Source organism: Raphanus sativus, chromosome 2 (assembly GCF_000801105.2).
Source record: "Raphanus sativus cultivar WK10039 chromosome 2, ASM80110v3, whole genome shotgun sequence".
In the NCBI taxonomy this organism is placed as follows: Eukaryota; Viridiplantae; Streptophyta; class Magnoliopsida; order Brassicales; family Brassicaceae; genus Raphanus; species Raphanus sativus.
The window spans coordinates 33,827,378-33,843,670 of NC_079512.1; the positions used below are offsets into that span (position 1 = coordinate 33,827,378).

General features: G+C 38.7%; 4 protein-coding genes across 4 annotated transcripts; 2 read left to right on the plus strand and 2 right to left on the minus strand.

Annotated features, from left to right (window-relative positions):
* Positions 1–1,297: 1,297 nt before the first annotated feature.
* LOC108840563 (actin-depolymerizing factor) lies at positions 1,298–2,770 on the minus strand. Its single transcript, XM_018613401.2, has 3 exons — positions 2,632–2,770; positions 2,019–2,275; positions 1,298–1,591 (listed from the first exon to the last, which is right to left on the minus strand). Exons 1-3 carry the CDS (start codon positions 2,632–2,634, stop codon positions 1,441–1,443), a joined length of 411 nt encoding a protein of 136 aa, XP_018468903.1. The 5' UTR covers positions 2,635–2,770; the 3' UTR covers positions 1,298–1,440.
* Positions 2,771–3,127: 357 nt separating this feature from the next.
* LOC108840927 (probable prolyl 4-hydroxylase 12) lies at positions 3,128–5,010 on the plus strand. The gene is made up of 7 exons (XM_018613728.2): positions 3,128–3,201; positions 3,463–3,570; positions 3,735–3,792; positions 3,873–3,926; positions 4,134–4,191; positions 4,349–4,521; positions 4,613–5,010. Exons 1-7 carry the CDS (start codon positions 3,128–3,130, stop codon positions 4,955–4,957), a joined length of 870 nt encoding a protein of 289 aa, XP_018469230.2. The 3' UTR covers positions 4,958–5,010.
* A 1,301-nt stretch (positions 5,011–6,311) lies between these two features.
* Positions 6,312–10,142, plus strand: LOC108842916 (uncharacterized). The gene is made up of 10 exons (XM_018615969.2): positions 6,312–6,531; positions 6,834–6,988; positions 7,171–7,298; positions 7,405–7,449; positions 7,542–7,595; positions 8,056–8,160; positions 8,269–8,472; positions 8,597–8,682; positions 8,798–9,630; positions 9,717–10,142. The coding sequence occupies exons 2-10, from the start codon at positions 6,844–6,846 to the stop codon at positions 9,896–9,898; spliced, it is 1,782 nt and encodes a 593-aa protein (XP_018471471.2). The 5' UTR covers positions 6,312–6,531; positions 6,834–6,843; the 3' UTR covers positions 9,899–10,142.
* Positions 10,143–10,177: 35 nt separating this feature from the next.
* On the minus strand, positions 10,178–12,079 carry LOC108826846 (adhesin AWP1-like). Its single transcript, XM_018600198.2, has 2 exons — positions 11,789–12,079; positions 10,178–11,641 (listed from the first exon to the last, which is right to left on the minus strand). The coding sequence occupies exons 1-2, from the start codon at positions 11,882–11,884 to the stop codon at positions 10,364–10,366; spliced, it is 1,374 nt and encodes a 457-aa protein (XP_018455700.1). The 5' UTR covers positions 11,885–12,079; the 3' UTR covers positions 10,178–10,363.
* Positions 12,080–16,293: the final 4,214 nt, after the last annotated feature.

The following is a 16,293-nucleotide window of genomic DNA, read 5'->3' on the forward strand; positions in this document are numbered from 1 at the left end:
TTACATTATTTACAAAGATAAGTGAACACTAGATCTTGACCCGCCCAACCGGGCGGGTATTTATTTTATGTTTTTAGTTTTTATTTATAAATGATATATTTGTAATATCTAAACATAAATTTAGATTGAAAATTAATATTTATAGTTATAATAAAAATTAAAAGTTTAAAAAATATTTTGATATAAATTTTAAATTTCTAATTAAAATAATATAGAGATGGGTCATAATTTTTTCCAATTCCAAAATCTCAGCATTCTTAATAACAAATAAAATAATTTATAAATACATAAAATATATAAACATATTTGAAATTAAAATAAATTTGTTAAAAAAAAATCTTACGCCATTGTTGTTTATTTCTATAGTTTGACCCGTGGCCGTATAAATATTTGCTTTCACTTCAATTTTTTTTTATCCTAATGATATAATATCTATATATATATATATATGTGTGTGTGTGTAAATTAATATGTATTACATAATTGTTAGTATAACATTTTTTTTTAACGTCTGAGTCGATTATTATCGATTAATTATGCTATTACAACGATGCGAATATTACAAAGACGATTTTACAGCCGACAATCCTACCACCATGTGAGAATACACGCCTGACTGCACCACTCTGAGCCGTCATATGAGATCCATGTTCGATGGTACGCCATGCACCAAGCTGAAAATCTTCTGTAACTTGTTTCTCCATAATCTGCATAATTTGGTATTTTCTGGGGTTTGAATCCGAGACCTCCGGATGTAGAAACAATTGAACCATTGATCAAACCACTGGACCAATGGGCTTCCACCATTAGTATAACATTTTAAAACAAAATTTTTATTTATTACTTTAAATAATTATATTATGTGATTTTAATCATCTATTATATTACAGTGTATAATATAAAAATATAATATTTATAACTAATTGGACTTATATTATAAAAGTGTTATACTAACAATTTATAAATAAAATATTTTATATTTTATTTATATGATATATAAATTGATTTGGATGTGTGATTTTTATTTTATTATTTTTACTAATAAATATTGAAAAATATTAAATGTTAACAAAAAATCTATAAAGAAATTTATTTTGGTTAAGATTCATTCTATTAAAGAAATTTATTATTTAAATTAGGAAAAGACATTAAATACTTAAATCTATCATTTAAATAAGGAAAAGACAAAATTCTCTACTATCTTTGTTACCAGACAAAATTTAATTTTTTAAGGATTTATATCCCTATTACCAAACAAAAGCTTAAAGTACTTCTACTTTAATAAGATAGATATGAATGGAAAACGACGATGAACAAATCAGTTCTTAAACCAAGGAAATTACATAACACTGAAAAATCTTTCAACTTTTTTTTTTGGGAATATCAGAAATACGAAAGATGAATATATTAGATGCTTTGATGACAAATCAACGAAAAGATCTAGAGAGCTCGGCTTTTGATAATGTCGAAACTCATCTCGCTAGGATCAGTGGCTTGCAACTCCACCTGAATCCCATCCAATTCTCTCTTGAACCTATCCTTAGAGCTTGCGTACACCATCTTCATCCTCACTCTAGATGAATCCGGTGACCTACCATGCATCATTCAACAAAGCCAAACACAGATAAGTACACTTCATTCAAAACTACTGAATCAAGATCAAGTCTGGTACGTGGGAATATTAAGTATAAGAAAGGGTTTAGGGTTGTTATCACTTATCAGGCTCTAAGTGGGATGAAACACTTGCTTTGACTCCCAAATTTTATAAAGCTAATATATATAGATCATGAATTTCAAATTGTCTATTTTTTATCAAGATTAACTTTAAATTGTTTATGGTCCTCTTAATCTCAGATCCGGTCATTGTTAGTACTAACATGACATGACGTTGAAAATATCTAACGTTTAATAAGGCTTACTTGATGTATATGTTCTAACGTTTTAACTCATCAAGGCTTTATGATATATAGTAAAATTGAATGAAAACATCAACTAAGGAAAAGTAGAGAATGTTGTACCAGGCGATGAAAAAGATTTTGCTCTTCTGGCAATTTTCATTGGTGGTAAAGTCGAAATCGAAAACCGCATAGCGGCACTCGTCGGCAGGGAGGGAAGCGGTGAAATCATCGTAAGTCTCTTGGGGGTTTCCTAACTTTTCCACCACCACTTGCTGCCCGTCTATCCTGAATATTATGAACCGATAGGTTCTTTTCTTTAGCTCCAAAAACTTCAGCTTGCAGTTGTCCTCCACTGCCATCCCCGATGCCGCGTTGGCCTTTTCATTCAATCATGTCATTAACATCCATAACCATATTATATCTCCACAGGTCAAATACAAAAGTATTTTCTTTTATGCTGAAGTTAGCTAGTTTCTTTTTTCATTTTTATGTGGAAGCTTGTGTAATTTATCTTATACAAAATAATGAGAAACACGTCAATAACATGGAGAAATCGACATCTAAAATGATTAGACAATCATTGCACCCAAACTCGAGGTTTTAAAGGTCTACATAGACATCTATATTTTCAGAATCAGATGTTCTATCACATCTGTTACCTGCTACATACCATTGTATAGTAACAATAATCCTACAAAATTATTACAAAAATAAGAGAAGAGAGGAGACAAACCATTGCTTTTGTTTAGTTTTTATGGTAAAGCTTGAGGAAGAGGAACTTGTTTTGTATGAATATTGATTGTCCTCTGGGAATGTAACTTGGTAGGAGAACTAAAGAAGAGGATAATGCTTAATTGGCTTGTGAAGGGAGGGTCGAGACAAACTCGGACAACTGCTCTTATTTGTTATCATTAATATTAGTCGCTAATCTGTTTATTTGTGATAAGGGCGCACATTGTTTTCCTTTTTCAAACCTGAAAATTAGCTTAACCATCCCCTCTTTTAAAGCACTGCACACTCTATTATTAGCACCTATTTGTATACACCGCGCATACGTTCATACGCATGCATGCGTATATAGATCCATTATCTAATTTATTCGCTATGTTGCATCATTTTTGCTCATTTCTATCTTTTGTATTTTTTCTCTACCTTTTTACAATGCATATATCTAATGCCTATATGAACAGACCATTCATTTATGCTATGTTATCAGTACCACTGGAGCAATGGCTTCCCTTAGCCAAATCTTCCTTATTCTGATGATCATGTCTTCTTCTTCTCCTTTCTGCTTCGGTGGAAGGTACGTGTCTAAATCCCTCATTGAGTCGGTTTCTCTTGTTTGATTTTTAAAAAGATCCTTGCATTTCACTCTGAACCCGAATGTAGATAGATCTTTGCAATAATGGGGCTTGCGAGAACGTTAATCACATTTCAGTTTGGTTAGCTTTAATACTGTTCGTGTATCTCTCAAAGTTTTCTCTTTGTTCCTTATATTATGATTCCTTTTTTTCCCTTTTTTAAAAAAATTATGTAGTTTGAGTCAAAAAAAAAAATTATGTAGTCGGAAGGAACTCCGAGATAAAGATGAGAGTTATACACAGTCGAGTTATGTTGTTGGATCTAAATCTGTGGACCCGAGACGTGTTCTTCAACTCTCATGGCAACCAAGGTGAGGTACTTTTTTCATGGATATCTGCTTCATAGATCAAGTTATACACAATCTTTGCATATAGGAAAAGTTTCTAGCTGTTGTTTGTCGAAGTTTTTAGGTAGCCTGAAAGTTAGTCTTCAGGAGATACTAATGTGTGTTCTACTACTATTTGGTATGCACAGGGTCTTTCTTTACCGCAGATTCTTGTCAGAGGAAGAGTGTGATCATCTGATATCTCTGGTGAATTCTTCTTTCCTTCGGTTTGTTGAGATATATTTGATACATTTGTTCTTTTCTAACGGTTGTTTCTTTTTCTGTAGAGAAAGGAGAGTTCAGAGGTTAAGTCAGGGGATGCTGATGGGAAGACGCAACTTGTAAGTTCTAGTACGTTTTAGATGTGCCGGTCAGTTCTTAGTTTATTTCTTGATACACTATGTGGTAAAGATGCTATATTGGTACACTTTTATTCATGTAGACTATAAGATAAACATGATTGTAGTTTTGTGTGACAAGCAACTTAGAAAGCGCAGGTGTTATATAACATCAAAGTCATTAAATTGGTACACTTTTGGGTAAACTAGGATTCAGTAGTTGCTGGAATTGAAGAAAAGATTTCTGCATGGACTTTCCTACCAAGAGGTACCAAGTACAAACCTTTACTTGTCTTAGTTTTCAATCTATGGAAACCTTTTGATTGCTCTTGGAAAGGCCTCTTTTCTTGAGTTATGTTTGTAATCGCCTTCTTCTTGGCCCAAAACTGCCGGCTTATGTGTCTCTTTTGATGCATATCTTTCAGAAAACAGTAGTCCGATCAAGGTAAGAAGTTACACGTCGGAAAAGACAGGCAAGAAGTTGGATTATTTTGGAGAAGATTCTAGCTCAGTATGGCATGAATCTCTGTTGGCAACTATCATTCTCTACGTCTCAAATACAACTCAAGGTGGAGAGCTTCTCTTCCCATATTCAGAGGTCGGTAATAACAAATAATGTAGATTGTCTAGTCTTTTTGGCACAACACAACGAATATCCAAAAACCATATATCCATTTTTTACCCTCCAGGTGAAAAGCACACAGAGTTGGTCAGACTGCTCACAGACCGGTAACATTTTAAGACCAGTAAAAGGAAACGCAGTTCTGTTCTTCACAAGCCACTTGAATGTATCTTTGGATCCAACAAGCACTCATTTTAGATGTCCTGTGCTGAAAGGGGAACTGTTGGTGGCGACAAAACTGATATACGCCAAGAAACAAGCAATAAATGATGAGGAGAGCGGTGAATGCAGTGATGAAGATGAGAACTGTGGGCAATGGGCTGAGCTTGGAGAATGCAAGAAGAACCCTGTTTATATGATTGGCTCTCCTGATTACTTTGGTACCTGCAGAAAGAGTTGTAACGCTTGTTGATTCTTGATATCATTCTGATCATATTGAAAAATAATGGGGCCATTAGTTGAAACATTTTTTTTTCAATTTCTAACAGACTGAATGTTGTCAAGCTCTCAAGTCTCAAATATATATTCCATTCAAACACACACATTTTTCCCACGTTTAATCTTGAAATATATACAGTAGAACCTCTATAAATTAATACTCAATAAATTAATAATCTCTATAAAATAACAAATTTCGTCAGTCTCAACTTGGGCTAGTGTAAAATATGATACAAATCGATAAAATAATAAGATAATAAATTTTTTAAAACTCCTATGTTAATATATAATCCCATTAAATCATAAATTAATAATCTATCAATATATATTTTTTATATAAGTACAAAATAAACATTATATTGTTGGTTATAATGAAAATAAATCTATTTTCTTAATATTTTAATATATTTTGATAGTATTTAGTAAATATATCAAAAAATCACATAACAGTTCTATAAAACATAAAAATATACACCAAATAATACAATAAAACCATATGAAAGTAAAATTTCTAAAATTTAAATAATGTATATATGGTAAAATCAAATATTTTCCTATTTTATAAAAAAATAGAAAAATAGAAAGAAAAAAAATCTAAAAAATGAAATTTTTATAAATTAATATCTCTATAAATTAATAAAATTCTAAAGTCCCAATATTATTAATTTATAGAGGTTCTACCGTATATGATTTCAATAATTTCAAATTAATTAGCAGGTGTATATTTGAAATACTGTCTATCAAACAGATTAAAATACAAATCAATATTCCGTAAAAAAAAAAAATTAAACGTGGACTATAGATGACGGATTCCAAATCTGATGCAAGAGAAGCATAACATATGTGGCTTGAGACAAGCCGTTGGACATTTGTTCATCAATATTAGACTATGAAAGTTAGCAATTGAGCTCAAAAATTTTTTTTTTTTTTTCAAAGAGCTCAAAATTAACTAGTTGAGTTAGTATGCAGGGAAATTCCTTTTTTTTTTTTGCTTTGTTCATCAATATTAGAGACTTTTTTGGAGAAGCAATATTTTAACTTCAGTGATTAATAATAAAAGAAGAAATGGTGTTTGCTCACATCACTGGACCAATGAGATTTGAGCAAATGTAAATGAAAATTTCAAATAGTCTTTTAAAAAAATTGGACCTTAAGCCTTTTTTTTTCAAAAAATAAAAATAAAAATCTGGACCAAAAAAAAAATTACAGTATAGGGGAAAAAATGATATTGTTCCTAATTAACATGTTATTTCTTTTAATTTTGTGTGTTTAACCATCAATATTTGCTGGATTTCACGAATTGGACCCCCATTGTTGTACTCGCCTTTTATAATTTCCTCCCACATCTTTGCCTCTCTCCACATTCCAAAATTTTCTCTCATTTTTCTTTAGCGTTCCCATCACTTTCTCGGATTTTCTCGGCGACTTTCTTCCTTCCGTGCCAAAGCTGTTTTCGCTCCGTTCTCTAGCTTTTTGAATCCCCTCAGGATCGCTCTCGATTTTTTTTTCTCCTCTTCTTCCTTTCGATCTGTTGTCACAGTGTTACTGGTACGTGATCGGGACTTACATTCACCTTTTCATAGACACTCAAAATCGATTTTGAAAATTCATTCAGCTCCTTGTATTCGTAACTGTGTATTGATGAGATTTCAAAACAGCGAAAAGTCTTAGTTCTCTCCGCCGTCTTTGGATTATGATTTCGATTTTGCTTGGTGGCATCTGCCTCAGTGGTTGTGATAAATTGAATCGAATAGAACACTGTTTCAACTTTGCATGAACGATTGATGTATATAGGTGTGATTATAGGAACTTTGTGTGTGTGTTTGTTAATGGCATCCTTTATTGTACAGTTCGAAATCGATGGAGGTGGTGAAACAAGATGGGAATGATTCTCTGGATATGCTGATCAGAAGAGCTGTTGGAAAAGATCCGTTTCTAACTTTCCACAGACCTGAAAACAGTCCTGTCCAGCTCTTTCAACTTCTCCATTCCTTAGAACGTCCAGGTGAGATTGCCTCCCTCTTATGTGATTGGATCTGACATTGTCTCTGTTCCAAGTGGCTTCTCTAGGATGTTAGCCCGTTGAGTTTTCTAGATCAGAGTGATGGTTGAGTTGAGATAGATAGCATGTGTGGCTTTGGGGAATAGTAGATTAGATCAATTTGGTGTTGTATTTTTCGTTCACAGGATGGCCGTTGCTCACTCCTTTGAAGATACAACTGCACAAGTGTGAAAAGTGCGACAGGGAGTTTTGCTCTCCTGTCAACTTTAGAAGGCATAAACGTATGCATCGCCGTTCCACAACCCCTGACAAGGTTTCCTTTTTTTTTCTTTTGTCATTTGAACTTCTCAGTCCTTCATTCCTGGAGTCATCTGAAAAGGTTTGCTTTGTTTTTTTTTTTTTTGCAATGGTACTTCCAGTATTCTGGCAAAGAGAGGGATGCGCTGGGGGCCTTTTGGGATAAGGTTTGTTTTCCTTCTAGACGTCTTCTCTTATTTTATTTTTATTTTTTTCCCCTTAAGGTAGTGACCATGTTCATTCTCTCTTATTATTTCAGCTCTCTGTGGTTGATGCAAAGGAGATTCTCTCATTAAAGAGCATGATGCTGGAGGTAATATGATCCCCGTTGATGCTTTCCCTTCTTTTCTCAAAAAAAATTGTTATCTTCACTCATTTTAGGTGTATAGTGAGCATCTGTTGTGAGTGTAGTATTTCATGTTCCCCAGTCTCCCAATTGCTTGTTGTTTGTCTCATCGGTTACAAGGGTTCTGGCTCCTTATGAATTGCGTATTGCTTATTTACTTCATTATTGCAAGGGTGAAAACCATAATGGGATTTGTTTCCAAATTAATACGTTTTAGTTAGAAATAGAGAATATACCATACCTAATTCGTATGCACAGTCTCACAGGGCTGTTGAGTATGCATACTTTTATCATGATGTTCATTTCTTGTTTCACATGCTCTAGCATTGTATTTCTCCATCATGGATCTGTGTGACTAATTAAAATGCTTTGCATACTTGAGACTAGTTTCTCTAACTTAAAATGCTTTGTTTTGATTCTTGTGTAGAATGTTCGTGGAGAATCAGTTGAGTCAGGACTAATTTCTCTGATTGAAAACCCAGGATATACTGCGCTCCCGCAATATTATCTAAGAGCTGGTTCTAACCTCTTGGTATGAAGTTCATCTCTCTCTTGACGATTTCTTTTTTTTTTAATCTTTCTAGATAAAATTTCTCCATGTTCAACCTTATGGCTGATACATATGTTAATGTCTCTCCAGGATATTATCCAGGGTAGACCACTTAGGTTTCCAATTTCTTCAAATCAACTTTTTAGCATTCTCGATGATGCAAGCGAAAAAACTTTCATGAGTAACGAGGCTGCATCAATGCAAAAGTACATTTTTGACGGGGAAAATGGAAAAAATGTACTGGAGGCAAAAAATGTCGTTGCTTGCGCAAGCTTTCTTTTGGAACAGCAATTGGTAACGTTTTCCCCTCAATGTTTCACCGTTCCTCTCTAGTTGGCGAAGCAAAGTGTCTATTACAAGAACACTTCTTTGCACGTATCCGTTACATGTGGTTTATTTTTGTTTTCTTAATTTACAGATTAAAGCTTGGCTTGCTGACAAAGATGCGGAAGCCCTGAGATGCCAAAACTTACTGGTTGAAGAGGAAGAAGCTGCTCAAAGAAGGTGCGTGGTTATTAATTGCAATGCCAGTCATATAGCATTACTAAAATCAAGTTTCCCAATTCAGAATTGGTTCCCAAGTGTTATATCTTATTCACTGGTGTTATGTCTGGAGCAGACAAGCTGAGCTGTTGGAGAGGAAGAAGAGGAAGAAGCTAAGACAGAAAGAACAGAGAGTAAAAGACCAGACAAAAGATGTTAAGGAAGACGAGAGTACCACATCAGAAGAACAACAACAATCTCCAGCTGAGTCATCAAGCGCGTTATCTGTAGCTTCAGATTCCGATGCACAGAGGTCAGACTCCATACCAACTGAGGACTCTTCATCCCTCGAGGAACCTCAAGTTTTGGAAACTGATAATGAGAGAAACGGTGAATCTCAAGCGCCAATGGTTGACGATCATGGTGTTGGTAATGGCCAAAACATCGAAAGGCGAAGTGGCCGTAGGGAAATGGAAAGATCGCAGTATGGAATGGCGAATGGGTTCCACGGTAATCGTGCGCCAAAACTTGGAGGCATGCGAAAGAATGGAACTAACAGAGACGCAAGAGCCAATACTACTAAAGTTTGGAGCCGGAAAACTGATAACCCCAAATCGGCATCACCAGACGGAGTAGTAGCTGAACAGGAACAAACTAAGAACAGTGAAGTTCTGATTGGATCGGTAAGTGTAACAATCCAGAACAGCTGTCTAGGCGGAGAACATAACCAAGCAAAATGTAGCGAAGAGGAGGGAAGAACAAAGGCTGTTGAGGCGAAACACACATCTGAGGAATCAACTGTAGAGGTATCGAGACCAGTGAGCAGTCAGGGAAGGAAAGTGCCAACAGCCAATGGAAACACAGACGAGAAAAATAAGCACTCAAGCTCAACTGCACCTGAAGTTAAGAACGCTCATCACATAGGCTTGCAGTTCAACAACCAAGAAGCAAAGGCGTTTCTTGCGAAGAGTAAAACTTCTTTTAACTTCTCTTTTCTTTTTCAGTTAATTTCAATAGTTGTTAAGATGTTTACTCAAATGAATATGGCTTGTCAGGATGGAAAGAGGCAATCTCTGCAGAACACGTGACGTTGGTTCTGTCTCAGGAAACAGACATGCCAGGAAACAACAGTCACGAATCCACAAATGGTGTTATAACCGCCGCAAGACCAAAGCAGAGGATGAAACCAGAAAAGGGCACGAAGGTGAAGTATGTTCCAAAACAGAAGATTCCTTGAAAAATCGAACTTGATTCTGGACCAGAGAGTATCATTCTTTTTAGGTAATACCAAAAGTGCAGTATTAGTGAGAGAGAGAGAGAGAGAGATCATTTTTTTTTCTTGCTTCTAGTGAGATTTTTTCTTGATTTCGAGAGTCCTCATTCTTGATAGAAAGACATTGATTTGTTATTTTGTTGACCTTATTCCATTCTGAGGATTTAAACTTGAAATTTAAGATTTTGAAATGAAATAGGTTCTCAGATTTTCATGTAATAAAGTAAAACAAAGCTTGTTAAATGATCCAAAGAATATTATTATATATATCATATCAGTACAACATAGATTCCCACAATGCAAAACTACATATAGACGTATGGTTGTTGTTAGAACCCAATATCTTTACCAGATCACTGACCTGACCTGCTTACCAATGTTAGTGGTGATTGGTTTGTTTCCTTCTGCTAATCCTCCAGACTCAGTTAGTCAACTGAATCCTCCAGACCGTAACACAGGAAAGAAACTCCAACTGTTATCACCTTTTCCTGCAACCTTCTCATTCACCCACCACTCAGCTGTCTTCTCTATCATCTCTTCTTTCGTGTTATCAAACTTGAACTCTTTGCTCGACCCTAACGAAAACGTTTTTAACTTCTGACTCAGTTCGTTACCAGAAACAGAGTCACTCCATTTGTTAGTATCCTCACTCCCTTTCTCATGCAATAAACCATCATCTAACCCCACTCCGTATAGCTTGCTTGCAAAGCAACGCGCAACGTCTTCACCAGTCAACTCAAACGACACTCTATGAGCAACGGCGCCACCTGACGACACGTCATCATCAGAATTGGCTAAAGACGCAACCTCAGAGATCTGACTATCCAAAAGACTGCCCACCACCACCACCATCTCTCCACCATTTGGCGTCACAGCACCAGAAGCTAGCTTCGACCCAAGTCCTCCCCCACTTCCACCACCGTCAGGAGTCAAAGCACCCGAACCCAACCTCGAACCTTGACCACCAGCAGGCGTGATCGACCCGGAACCGAACCTCGACCCCCATTTTCGCGCCGTGAAGTGCTCAAACCCCAGAAACTTCGGAGGCTCCCCGACACGAAACTCGACGATGGAGCACTTACCAGGAAGGTAAGGAGAAGAAGCACCAGAGTTCGAAACCACCGAGCCAGGAGAGATCAGATTACCACCGCCAGGACTCCCTGGATACACTTGATGCGACCGAAACTCGTAGTGCCCGGCCGAAAACTTCCGACTCACTCCACCGCCGCCGTTCCTCCTAGCTCGCTCCAGCGAAGAGGTGAGCAACTGAGCGAAAGGAACCTCAGGGGAAGAAGGCGTCGCGCAAGAAGACACCTGACCTGACTCCGGAGGCGGCGTGTACGGCGCAGTCGCGACGGCGGAGTCGACGGGTGGAGTCACGGGCTGAGTTTCGTTAGCGTAAGGCCCAATAGCAAAGGCTGAAGCCGGTTCGTTGCGACCGGTAAAGGAAAGTAGACCGGTACTATTATGAGGAGTGTGGGAGACAGAGGAAGGACCTGACTGTAGAAACGATGCTGGAGAGGAAGGAGGAGTTATAAAAGGAAGGAATATTGATGCTGAGTTGCTCGATGAGGTTTGGACTGGAGCCACCGGAGCTGATCCGGATGCGACAGGTTCGGGTACGAGAACCGCGTGACCGATCCGTTTGTTGTTCTTTTGGGATCCGAAACACCAGTACAAACTCCACCAGCTTCCCCATTTTTTCTTCTGTATATTAAAAGAAAAAAAAAGATTGTTGATCAGAGCTACAAAACATAATCTAAAGGTTATAACTTCATCAATATTTGATCCAAAGGAACAGACTTTACACTTAACCAGAAAGAAAGAGGGGAGAGATCGTAGTGCTGTTGTTACCTGTACTGCTGAAGAAGGTTGGACTCGAGACTCGGCGGAGACGATGGCAGAAGCGGCAGCGTTCACCGTCTCGACGGTGTTATTCACGTTTCTCATACTTGTTGTGGAATTAAGCAAACAAGAACATAAAGATTTTTTGCGAACTCTTCAACACCACTTTCGATCTCAGCAATGGAAAGAGGAGTTTAGAGATTTTCCCGGTGAAAATCAAACGAAACAAAAAAAAAATCTGGAAATTAAAATGTGAAATCGAACGGACAAAGAACGGGAATAAATAAGCAAAACTTTTTATTACATGGAGGATGAGCATTCTCTCTCTCTCACTGGTCGTTATCTTTTACAGTTTGCATTCAATTTCCCACGAGATATTGCCACGTCAGCAGAATTGACGGTCCGGACCCACGCGCTTCCATTTATTTTTCTTTATATTTTTAAAAAATATTCGCAATTATTGTAATGTTTAGTAGTTAAATCATTGCTATAAATAATTGGGAAATAAAGAGGAAAATATACTTTTAGAAAGGAGAGTAACGCATAAATAGTGATGCAGACAAATGGCTTTCTTTTCGGTTATTTTTTTGCTAATATGTAACCATAATACTAAATAGAGTAATTACAGGGGAATACCACCGATGGTGGTTACTCTTAGTTATGGTGGACGTCAAGAAACTCGTGAGCTTATTTGAGTCTTTTTAAGATAAATGCGCCGCTCTCTGAGTTCTTCTGTCAGTTTGCGAGATTCTCGTGACTTACACAAATTACATAAAATTCCGAGTAGTTGCTACGTTCTTGTATGGAATGATATATTCAATGGGTTATTTTGCTATAAATAGGCAGTTTTATTTTGTTTGCTTTCTGTAGTATAATAGTAGCACTTTTTTTTTTTGGTCAAAGGCGATTGATTAATAAACTTCAAACATATTACACAGCATCAAGAGAAGTCAAAAGAGATAGAGCGTTCTTGGCTAGACCATCAGCTTTAGAGTTTGATAATCTAGGAACAACAACAAAAGATATGGAAGAGAAGAGAGAAATGAGGTGACTAATTTCATGAAGAAGCCCCGCTATCTCATTCACTACCGACCCTGATCGCAGGGCAGACACTAGGACACTTGAGTCCGATAAGATCTTGATACTTGGGTATCCTGCACTTGAAGCAACTTTGAGCGCCTCTCGAATAGCCAGCGCTTCTGCCGCCAGTGCTGAGCCAACGTGACGACGAGAAGCCGCGCCTTGGAGTTCCACCTTTGCTTGTTTATCTTGTAAGAACCAGCCATAACCTGCATATTTAGACACAGAATTCCAAGCACCATCAGCCGAAATAGTCGGAACAGAGGACTCAACAAGTCCTAAAGGGAGCGATCTATTCTTTTCTTTCAAGATTGGCTTTATCTTGGCTGCTTCCCACTCCTTTGCGTCTCGCACCGCTTTCGAGATTGTCTCCTCTGCTGTATATAACTTATCCTCAAACAACCGTATGTTCCGTGCTGTCCAAAGGTTCCAAAAGATCCACGGGGACAGGGGAGAACAAGTGAGACCCGAAGGGGGCAGATTGAGGATTCTCGGCACCATAGTTAGAAGGAGCTGGAGCGACGCTGGCGGAGTCGTTAGATGCATAACAGGGTGGATGGGTGCTAACTCCCAAACTGATCTCGCAAATGTGCAGGAGAAGAGTACATGGTTGATCGTCTCCAATTCACCACATACTTTACACGCAGGTTCAACCTCCATTCCTCTATGCAAGAGCAAATCAGCTACAGGGAGGGCATCATTAAGAGCTCTCCATAGGAAATGTTGGATTTTCTTTGAGGTATCCAGCTTCCAGACATGTTTCATCCAATCAAAACCATGAGGATTTGGTACTGCAGTGTGGGGATTCATCATCTTGTACCCTGTTTTAGTTGAGTAAGTTCCATTGGGTTCTCCCAACCAAACCAGTCGATCTTGCGGCTTCAGGGAACTAGGAATAATCTGACGTATCAACTCCTCATAATGAGGTAAATGGGCTCTCACCATGTCCAGATTCCAGTCGTTGGTATCTGGTTGTAGTAAATCTTGCACCTTAAGAGACTGGTTTTCAAGGGTGGGTGGTCCATAAGGGCTCAGCGGAGAAGAGGCAGAGAGCCAAGGATCCGACCAGATGCTAATGCTAGCGCCATCACCAACCAGATAGCCCAAACCTTTTAATAAGACTTCCTTGCCTGCCATAATCCCATGCCACCCATGTGAAGATGCTTGCTTTGGAGTACTTTCTAGGAAGGAGCATTCCCAAAAATATTTTCCTTTCAGAACTCGAGATAGGAGAGCATTAGGATTGTTTAAGATCCTCCATCCCAACTTGGCTAGCAGGGCATCATTGAAGGATTCTAGCTCTTTAAAACCCAAACCCCCAACACACTTAGGTCTTGCCATCCTGTCCCATGATACCCAAGCCATCTTCCTTTGATCGGGGGCACTGTCCCACCAAAATCTAGTCAGAATTGACTGTATTCGCTTACAAAGAGATTTTGGGATCTTGAAGCTGGACATAGAGTAATTGGGGAGAGCTGCTAGCACCGTTTGGAGAAGAACATGCTTTCCTGCACCCGAGAGGAACTTAGTTGGCCAAGAATGTGATCGTTGCCTTATTTTGTCAACCAAGCCCGTAAACACATCTGTCTTCTTTCGGCCAAAGGTTTCTGGGATACCAAGGTACTTACCCATACCTCCAGCCTCCTCTATTCCAATGATTGCCTTTACTCTGTCTTTTATTATCTCCGGGGTTTTTGCAGAGAACATAACCGTAGACTTTGCTAGGTTGATGCATTGGCCTGAGCAGTCTTCATATCTCTTTAGAATCCTCATCAGGGAGGTACAGTTTCTTACACTTGTATCACTGAAGAAAACGGTATCATCAGCGAATAGCAAATGGTTGATGAGAGGACTCTTCCTAGCTACTCGCAGTCCTCTGAAACGTCCCTTGGATTGCTCCGCCATGCACAGACCAGTGAGGACTTCTGTACACAAAATAAATAGGTATGGGGACAGGGGGTCTCCTTGTCTCAGGCCCCGGTTCGGGTGAACGCTTCCATGTGGTGCTCCGTTGATTAGGTATGAATAAGATACTGTGGTGACGCACTCCATCACCCAGTTTATCCAAACATCCCCAAATCCCAGCTTGCGGAGAACTTCCTCTAGAAATGCCCATTCGATCCTGTCATACGCCTTACTCATATCCGTTTTCACTACCATCGAGCATCTCGTTGTGGCTTCGGAGATTTTCAGATAGTGGAGGGTTTCATGAGTTATAAGGATGTTATCCGTTATCGCTCGACCCGGGATGAACGCTGACTGAGAGAGAGATACAATGTGTTCCAGGAGTCGTTGCAAACGGAGGGTAAGAATCTTTGCAATTATCTTGTACCTGACATTGCAAAGGGCTATGGGGCGAAATTCCGAGGGGCTCTTAGGACCTGTGATCTTCGGGAGAAGGCAAATATGTGTTTCATTTATTCCGGTGTCCATCTTCCCGGAAATAAAGAAATTTCGGATATCCCGGCAAATGTCCTCACCAATAACATCCCAAAAGGAGTGGTAAAATCCTGCTGAGAAGCCATCCGGTCCAGGGGCTTTGTCTGGATGGATATTTCTAACAGCAGCATAAATCTCTGGATTCTCGGGGATGGATGACAGGCTAGTGTTCATTTCTGGGGTGATCAGTGTCTTAATGGCTTCCTCAACCACCCGCATATCCTGATTTCCATTTGAGGAGAAGAGTTTAGAGTAGTAGTCTGCAAAGACTTTACCTATCTCTGCCTCTTCATGGACTGATTTCCCTTCTTCATTTTCAATGGTGGTTAACCGATTGAAAGATCTCCTGCCCTTTGTAACAGCATGGAAGTAGGCGCTATTTCGATCCCCCCCTTGGAGCCACATGATTCTACTTCTCTGTCTCCAAAACAGCTCTTCCGCTTTATATGCTTTAGCCAGTGCTACTGAGATTTCCTGGATGATCTCTAATGAAGGTACATCAGCTGAAAGGTTAGCCTCCAACTTCTTTTGTAGCTCCAAAATTGCCTTTGCACTGTTCTCCCTCTTGGCTTTTGACCATTTGATCAAATCATTACGGCAGCGTTTGATTTTACTGTCCACATTTTCTGTGGTATCCTTCCTCCACGCCTCTTCAATAACTTTCCTTGCTTCAGGGTCTTCATTGAGACATCTATCGTAGCGGAATAGGCGTCGTCTCTTTACTCTTGATGCATCCAGGTAGGTGACTATCGGCCTGTGATCAGAGCCTTCAAACCGGAGGTAGTCGCACCTTCCCGAGGGAAACATGTCAGTCCATGCACTGTTTGCCAAAGAACGATCCAGTCTAGATCTGATGTAGTGGGTTCCTCTTTGCCCTCTCCAAGAAAGAGAATTTCCAGTATGCTTCACATCCCATAATCCATTTTGGGAGACGAAACTTCTGAACGGAATGAAGGACCCTTCCCACCGTTCTGGTCCGCCTATTTTTTCACTGT

Coding starts and splice junctions, on each gene's coding strand:
- LOC108840927 (XM_018613728.2), top strand. CDS start 3,128: ATGGCTTCCCTTAGCCAAATCTTCCTTATTCTGATGATCATGTCTTCT. Junction 3,793..3,872: donor GTGATCATCTGATATCTCTG/GTGAATTCTTCT, acceptor CTTTTTCTGTAG/AGAAAGGAGAGTTCAGAGGT. Junction 4,192..4,348: donor ATGGACTTTCCTACCAAGAG/GTACCAAGTACA, acceptor CATATCTTTCAG/AAAACAGTAGTCCGATCAAG.
- LOC108826846 (XM_018600198.2), bottom strand. CDS start 11,884: ATGAGAAACGTGAATAACACCGTCGAGACGGTGAACGCTGCCGCTTCT. Junction 11,642..11,788: donor AACCTTCTTCAGCAGTACAG/GTAACAACAGCA, acceptor TTTAATATACAG/AAGAAAAAATGGGGAAGCTG.
- LOC108842916 (XM_018615969.2), top strand. CDS start 6,844: ATGGAGGTGGTGAAACAAGATGGGAATGATTCTCTGGATATGCTGATC. Junction 7,596..8,055: donor TAAAGAGCATGATGCTGGAG/GTAATATGATCC, acceptor ATTCTTGTGTAG/AATGTTCGTGGAGAATCAGT. Junction 8,473..8,596: donor TTCTTTTGGAACAGCAATTG/GTAACGTTTTCC, acceptor CTTAATTTACAG/ATTAAAGCTTGGCTTGCTGA.
- LOC108840563 (XM_018613401.2), bottom strand. Junction 1,592..2,018: donor AAAATCTTTTTCATCGCCTG/GTACAACATTCT, acceptor GATGCATGGTAG/GTCACCGGATTCATCTAGAG.